At 33.8% G+C, this 8,452-nt stretch overlaps 1 protein-coding gene across 1 annotated transcript in view; it reads right to left on the bottom strand.

Moving 5' to 3' along the window:
* Positions 1 to 752: 752 nt before the first annotated feature.
* LOC106877275 (lysophospholipid acyltransferase 7) overlaps positions 753 to 8,452 on the bottom strand; it is a 110,406-nt gene continuing 102,706 nt past the window's right edge. Inside the window, exons 5-7 of the mRNA XM_014926141.2 lie at positions 6,919 to 7,127; positions 5,861 to 6,034; positions 753 to 4,332 (exon numbers count right to left, since the gene is read on the bottom strand). Coding sequence (XP_014781627.1) covers positions 3,993 to 4,332; positions 5,861 to 6,034; positions 6,919 to 7,127 — 723 coding nt within the window. The 3' untranslated portion in view covers positions 753 to 3,992. The remainder of the gene's footprint in view (positions 4,333 to 5,860; positions 6,035 to 6,918; positions 7,128 to 8,452) is intronic.

Raw genomic sequence — 8,452 nt, 5'->3', positions numbered from 1 at the left:
ACTGTCTGGATCCTTGAACAAGTATTTTCTATCATTGCTTTGGTTTGACAAAAGCTTAGTGAATGAAGTTTACTACATGGAAATTAAACTGTAAACTACTGAATGGGCTATTCCTGTTCTGGAGCAATGGAATTAATTTGTTACTTAGTTTAACACCACCACCATGCACATGGCTGTTCCATTCATTCACTTATTTTTACATCTGTTTTTACATACTAGCATGGGTTAGATGAGTATGAGGCATTATTTTACTGCCAGATACTCTTCCTTGTTTTTCAAGTAAGGAGTCTCTTATTTCACACATCTTTGAAGGTTGCAAAGCCAATGGATGATTTGTTGACAAGGAAAATGACAACAACGTCACTACTTGTAGCTCATTCATTTGTGGAGAAGTGCAAATTTAAAGAAACATACATGATGGGCTTCTTTCAGTTTCCATTGGCCAAATCTACTCAAAGCTTTGATTGGCCCAGGATTATAGCAGAAGACACATGCCCAAAATGCCACACAGTGTGAACCAGAAACCACATGCTTGGCAAGCAACCATCTTAGCCATCATTTCCATACCTTTTAGTAAGCACTCAAGTTGCAAGTTCTGTACCATTTAGTAGGCAAGTTAAGTATCTAGCTTGAGGGTAATTCACCCTTTCCTTCTAACATCCTAAACATTATTGGCCTTTCTCCTCTAATTAATAACAGGTAAAAATCCTTAATTTGATAAAATAATATATTACACCAGATTTCAAGAAAAATTGTCAATGCAGTATTTTGTTTTTTTCTTTTATTTTTTCTTTTGTAAACAAAGAACATTTAAGTTTGTGTAAACAAAAAATAATTACATTTTGGACACAATCAAAATTTTTTTTAATTTGAAAAGTAATATTCTTTTGAAATTATTTTCCTTTTTCTTTTCTCTTGTTTTACATATGTGATTTTAGAAAAAAAAATATTTTAGAGACAGGAGAAGAGAGAAATGTTAGTTTAATGAAGACAGTTTGATATTTTCAGTTTAAGAAGCACATAGTAAGTGGTCAGTAATTGCAAGATGAGAACATGTATAAGAGATGGGTGGGGTGAAAAACAATAGACAGAATAGTTCATTAGTCTTGGGTAGAATAGGAATGATGACAAAAATAATGGATTAGACTAAGTTGAGGAAAAGCCAAAGAGCTAAATGAATGACTAGGAAAAAACAAAACATCTTAAAGGGTGAACAAAGAGGAAAGAAATAATTTCGAACAGTGGAAGAAGATATGTAAGAAAAGAGATGAAAGATAGATGGGAAGATGGAAAAATAAGAGTGAAAGGAAAAATACATTTTCTTCTTTTTATTATTAATTTCAGAAACATGTTTAGTAAAATATGTGGATTTAACAAATAAATACTGTTCTATTATCATTTGGCATGGGCTGGGATAGGTCAAAGGTTAGATAAAATATATTTACAAAAATAGAAAAGATTTTAGTTCTTGCATCAGAGTAACACATGACAGATACAAGGTATATTTTTTTTCTACTAGTATTTGCTCTATGTGATCCAAACATGAACAGATTGTCTTCTACTTCATTTGTATTTTTCTACCCAAGCCAGGTTTTTTGTAGTAGTAGTAGTAGTAGTGCGGAGTTGTAGTTCAGATTAGACTCCTAGGCATCTAAGCCTTTATTTTTTTAAATAATTAAAAAACACAGTTACTATATGGAGAGTTTGAAAGTGTGACTCTTGTTACAGAACAGAATTCTACATTTTGATTATATATATATGCTGATTATTGATAACAACTTACAAAGAAATAATCAGAGCCCAGTGTATTTTGTCTTTGATATTTATAACACATGGTTTAGAAGCATGGAAGAGAAAATGATATGCTTATATGCATCTACATATCCAGTAGTGTTTCTTTTCAACATACAAAATATTGATTTTGCATTAATATACGTTATGGGATTGACAATGAACCATAAATTAGAGGTAGATGCACTCCAAATAGATATTATGAAATTTTGTCTTCATACCTAGACAATGTCAATGTCATTTATACTTTTAGGTCAATATTTTGTCAGTGAAGCAAAATGGATCCTTAAAGTAAATACATATTTTATGTAACTAAACCAGTTTTAATTCATGGTACTTTTATGAAATTCTATTGATTAAGAAAATTTTTTTTTAACAATTAAATATGAATCTAAGGAATATTACAGATTAATTTCTCCACATCTGTATGTTTGCGTTATAAGACTTCTTTATCTTCTGAGTACATAATTAATCCAGTGAAGGCGCATGGCTTAGTGGTTATGGGCATTTGGCTTATGATCATAAGGTCGTAAGTTCAATTCCCAGCGATGCATTGTGTCCTTGAGCAAGATGATTTATTTCACATTACTCCTGTCTACTCAGCTGGGAAAAATGAGTAGTACCTGTATTTCAAAGGGCCAGCCTTGGCACACTCTGTGTCATGCTGAATCTCCCTGAGAATTACATTAAGGGTACACATATCTGGGGAGTGCGCAGCCACTTGCATGTTAATTTCATGAGCAGGATGTTCTGTTAATCGGATCAATTTGAACCCTTGACATTGTAACTGACAGAGCGCCAGTGACATAACCCATCCATTTCCTTTTCGAAAATTTAACAAAAATATTTAACCTTCTAGCCTAATCACTTTCTCTCATGAAAGTATTAGCTATGTGCCAGTGCCAACCAGTCCCCAGCATTCTCCTTCAGGAGGTAGCATAGTAAACTGAGAGAGGCCTGGCTAAGAGAGATGATGAAAGATGTTGCTGAAGGAAATTGGATGGATGTAGAAGAAATTGCTCAAGATAGAAAATATGTGGTTTGAATTCACAAGAGTCCTATGCATCCACAAGGTACTGGAAGATTAATGCTATACCTTGCTTTAGCATCAAGCTTTATTCATAGTTTACTCATTGTCACAAACCACATATTGTTGTTACATTATAAAGTCAAATTTCAGCATCAAAAATTTTTAGTGGATTCATTAAATTCAGCTGAAAATGCAGAATGCTTTGAGCAACTGAGTCACAGTAAGCAAACACAGATATGCAACACATAAGAAATGACTAACAAATTACAATCTAATTAGATAATTAGAGAACAGAAAAAAAAAAAAAATGAAAAAAAAATCAACAATATTTTTGGATAAATAAGAATTGTCTCACCTCCCAAAAACCCAAGCATTTTTTTTTTCATTAACATTATAGTGCAACCATTTTTGGAGCACTGTCATTAGTTTATATATATGTATATATATATAATAAAACAGAATCTGAAGAGACTGGTATTGATCTCTGTTGACGAGATTTGTATTATTTAGTAAAATCAGGAAAAATAGTACAGTTAACTTACTATGGGGAGTGGAAAATCCAATGTTTCAGACAGAGTCCTTCTTCAGGCAAAAGTTGACAGAAGAGATGAAATTAAAGAGCGACAGCAGTATTTTACATATACATATATTATATATATATATATATATATATATACATACACGCACACATACATATACTTATATACACATACATATATACACGTCTTACACACACACACACATATATATATTATACATATATATGAAGTTACTGCATTATTTCATGTTTCTATGGATGTTTAGATTTTTCATAGATATTTAATTTAACCTGCTGGGAGTGTGTCTGTGTGTGACAGTCATCTACCATAACAAAAGCAGATTTAAAGTGTTCATGATAGGTCACAAATAACAAACTACATGGAGTCATGCCATTACATTATGTAGGTGGGTTGGGTTTTGGAATGTTGGGGAGATTTTTTTTAAATGTGATCAATTAATTTTAATTTGAAGGGAATAACCAGATTATATAAGAAGATTTAGAAATAATGAAAAATAAAGTACGTACACACATTCACTCTGTGTAATTTTGTATTTTTTTTTTAATCTCATAATTCCAGTCACATACTTAGAAAGTTCGAAAGTAGCAAAAAAAAACAAAACTTAACAAAACTCAGTCGTTGGTTTTTTTCCTAGGTGGACGGAAAATAGTGCCAACAATAAAAAATACTATAATAGTTATATGTCCAATAAAGTATATGGATGACCAGTAACGAACTGTATCGTGCCAAGAAAGTAAAAGGAAGCCCATGCAATTGTAATCAAATCCTCGCATTCGAAAAAACCAGCACACGTGGTCAAATAGTTTTTGTTTTATTGTAGGTTCTTCATCTCTAAATGCTGCTATCATAACTCTTTCAGCCATCAGGATTGGAGGTACTGTGAGGAAGCTCATGTAATATCCTGGGTCGACGCCATGCCAGTAAGCACTAACAGCCATTGTCAGAAATACCCTGAAACGGGAAAAAAAAATTATAATGATTAATTACTACTGTTTTCCTTATTCTGCTTGCTGGCAGAATCATTACAACAGCAGACAAAAATGCTTTGTGAAATGTTTGCCAGCTCTTTATGTTCATAGTTCAAATCCCACTGAGGTCAACTTTGCCTTTCATCCTTTCTTTATTAGGGTAAAGGAAGGCAGCGAGCTAGCAGAATTGCTAGCATGCTGGGCAAAATGCTTAGCAGTATTTTGCCTGTCTTTATGTTCTGAGTTCAAATTCCACCAAGGTTGACTTTGCCTTTCATCCTTTCGGTGTTGATAAATTAAGTACAAGTGAAACCCTGGGTGAATGTAATTGACTAGTCCCCTCCCACAAGGGTGTTCAAGAAGTGCTGACAATAGTACCAGATATTTCAGTGATTAATTTTTTCCCCTTTCAGTTCTGGGTTTGAACTCTCACGTATTTCCATCTCTTTCAATATCAATAGAATTAGTACCAGTGATATACTGTGTGATTCAGTTCAATCAACAATACTCTTTCCTTATAAATTTATCAGGAGCTTATGTTAATGTATGAAACTGTTGTTATGCTTATTATTTTTATTAGGTTGTTGTTGGTGAAGGTGGTGAGCTGGCAGAATTGTTAGCATGCTGGGCAAAATGCTTAGCAGCATTTCGTTCGTCCTTATAGTCTGAGTTCAAATTCCACCAAGGTTGACTTTGCCTTTCATCCTTTCGGGGGTCAATGAAATAAGTACCAGTTATGTACTGGGGTTGATGTAATTGACTAGTCCCCTCCCCTAAATTTCAGGCCTTGTGCTTATAGCAGAAAGGCTTATGTTGTTGGTGGCTTCCAGAAAATGAAGTTTGCAAAGGTTGCTTTGGTTCCTGACGAGAAAATTAGTGAGTACATCACTAATTATTTTACAAAAAGCCAAACCACATTTGATGGCATAAAAGACACATGGGCATGGTCTCTGGTAGTTTTGAAGAAGTACATGGAATCCATGATCTTAGTGAATGAAACACTGGAAAGATTAAATCTCTGACAATAATATATCTATTCCTATTTATTCTTAATATGTTCTGGAAGATTCTAATGTGAACACCTGATTGCTGTTTGCTTTTCACTATGTTTGAATTTGCCTGAATGTGTTAAGAATGAATCGATACATTATTCTTTGGATTCTTGCTGTTCTGTGTGCACTCCATGAATTACTAAAATTCTGGATTTATACCTTTTACCTGTTTTTTACTTTTTTGTAAAGAACATTTTCATTCTCCCTCTTCTTGAAAATTTGCCAAGCAATGAAAGCCGGTTAGAAATCCTTTTTACACATCTATATTAAAATATGCTTTCAGTTTAGCATTCTGCCTTATTATTATTTTTCATTTTCCTATTATTTCTCCATGTGCGGTTAACACAACCCCACTATTTACTGACTTATATATATATATATACACACACATATATACACAAAAGGCTTTTTCAGTTTCTGTCTACCAAATCCACCCATAAGTCTTTATGTATAACTTACCTAAAAGATTTCATTGGCACTCTACGGTAGACTATATTGGCCAGCCAATACTGCACTGACTTATTCCAGCTGCGCAATGCTTCTTTGGTGGTAGGTGCCATTTCACAACCCCAGATGTAGAGGTTATTTACAGCTTCAAAGTTATAACTAGCTGTTTTCTTTGGGAAAGATTTCCTAAAAATAGAATCAGAATATTTTTCATTTAATCAATAGTAATGTCAGCATTCTATCATGGGTATTCAAGAAGAATTAACAAGTGTAGGTTGGATAACAAAAGGTTAGTATTAATATAACTGATGCCAGTATTTTTAGATTTTTTGCAAACAACTTGCAGATGCAAGTACTACCAGCTTATGGGATCATCAGGAGAAAATGCACACTGTTTTGGAGCCTTCCTATCAACAGCATTATTGTGCACTGGCCCCCTCACTGAAATGAGGCCCTGCTTGCTAGATCAACTGGTTACTAGGTTTCACTCAATCTTTATCTAGCCATTGCATATGGGCCATTTTTACATCTAGTGGACTATGCCAGACTAACAGTCCACAGAGGATTACCGTTATACTTGAAGAGCCCAACATATGATATCAATGCAGACAATTAAGCAACCAGAATAGTGTACTAGGTGAAGTTCTGCTTTAGGATATTTGGTTTGCCAGTTGAAGAAACACTTCAATATTGGAATTAGCATTCTAGATGAAATCATTTCATCTTTATAGCTGTGTATTTAGTCTATCTTAAGATTTCTGACTTGAAAAATATGATTGTAATTTGAAAGACAATACAAGGTGTATTGAGGGAAATTTGGGTGTCACATTAACATGACAGAGATTATGGGGAAGCCGACTTTCTAGTCTATTTATATTGATGATTAAGGATAGGAGAGAGAGAGAGAGACAGAGAGAGAAAGAGAGAGACTACGTGATATACTAATGCCAAATTAAACCTATTTATTTTAAGTACAAAATCCCCAAAACTCGAAGACAAATTGGAAATTCTAGTCAGAATATACTCTATAACGTTTATTGAATAGGTAAACAGAATAATATTATACTTACACTTTATGGAGTGCTTTCAGGTCAGAAGGTCCCTGACCACATTTTGGTAAGGAGCTGGCAGGATATGCCCCGTATGCTCCCATCATGCAGGAACATTCTGCTAGGATCCAGGCAATGTAGAGACGCCAGCGGAAGACACAAAATATTGGCATCATGTAGAAAAGTCGGAACCATAATGGCTTCTCATAGAAATCATCGGTTTTTACATACTGGAAAAAAAATATATATATAAAAATTTTACTACATTACATGTGAGGATTCTTGAATTCTTTTCCTAAAATTTCTTTATAATAATAGAGTTAAAAACACTGTGTAAGAAATCTTCATTTTTATTGTCTTTGGTCATTAAGTGTTATTTCTTACTTGCTTCGATCTAAAAATGAAAGGAACTGACAACTATTCCCTTCAAACTTTGCTTTTGTGACCTGGACATCATTGTTTTGAAACTGACCTATTTTACCATTACATTTCACACATATTCAGTGCTAAGTTACTGGAGCAGAAATATCGTTATAGCAAATATTCTGCTCAATAACACAGATCTACTTGTCAGTTGCTTGACCTTAATCACTTGAGCATGTCCCTTAGTGGATGACAATATGTGCATCTCTGATCATGAACAGGAGTAGTGGGAGAGCATCATAGACACTAAGCGGGATTCTTTGGAGTTTGAATAAATGTAACAAAAGCAAAGTCTGAAGGAAATATTAGCAATTTTTCATACTTTCTACAGCTAAGCAAATAGGAAATAACAGTTACTACCCAAGGACAAACATTGTCCTGAAACAAGTAAAAGAATAAAAAAATAATCCAGTTGATGATAAGTTAGAAGATGGGTGAGAAAACACAATGATGTTGTGCAATGGATTCAGTTTAAAAACCAGAGTATATCTCATAGTCAATGATTACACTGCCTTGGTAAAGGTTATAGAACAGAGGGTGAGAGGACATAATGCTTTTGCACTGGAGAGAAAAGTACATTTTTCTTGGCTCCCAACATTATTTTCTTCTACCATTTTCTTCTCTTCTAATTATTCTATTCTCCTATTTACTTCTCTTCTATTATTTTATTTCCTTGATAAAATTTCTCCTAGGAATTACGCATTACAATTTGTGTTGGCTTAACGGCCCTTAATGTTTGTCTTTGTCGATTGTTTACTCTATATGTCCACACTGTCGTTGTTCGTTCGTGTGAAGCTCTAACTCTGTTTTTAAAATTTCTGGATGCTGCTGTCTTATGAAGTTCCCAATATTGTTGTTAAAAGCACGAAATAGGAGTAATAAACAGTCCGACAACTGATGAGGCGTTATGTTCTTTTAGTATTTTGTCCTGTACTTTTCTCTCATGTGTTTACATATTTTGCACCCGCTGGTGATGTCCTGTACATAATGTGTAGTTTTCATTTTATTTATTCGCATTTTGCCATTCTCCAATTAGGCTTGTATTTTGCTTTTCACTGTACATCATTTCAGATTTTTCTACTTCAGTGCATAACCTAACTAGTGGCTATAATCTTCAGAAGCTGGAATTAGC

The sequence above is a fragment of the Octopus bimaculoides genome, chromosome 2, assembly GCF_001194135.2.
Source record: "Octopus bimaculoides isolate UCB-OBI-ISO-001 chromosome 2, ASM119413v2, whole genome shotgun sequence".
Classification (NCBI taxonomy): domain Eukaryota; kingdom Metazoa; phylum Mollusca; class Cephalopoda; order Octopoda; family Octopodidae; genus Octopus; species Octopus bimaculoides.
The sequence above is the reverse complement of the archived record's forward strand: the minus strand, read 5'-3'. Positions and strand labels throughout refer to the sequence as shown.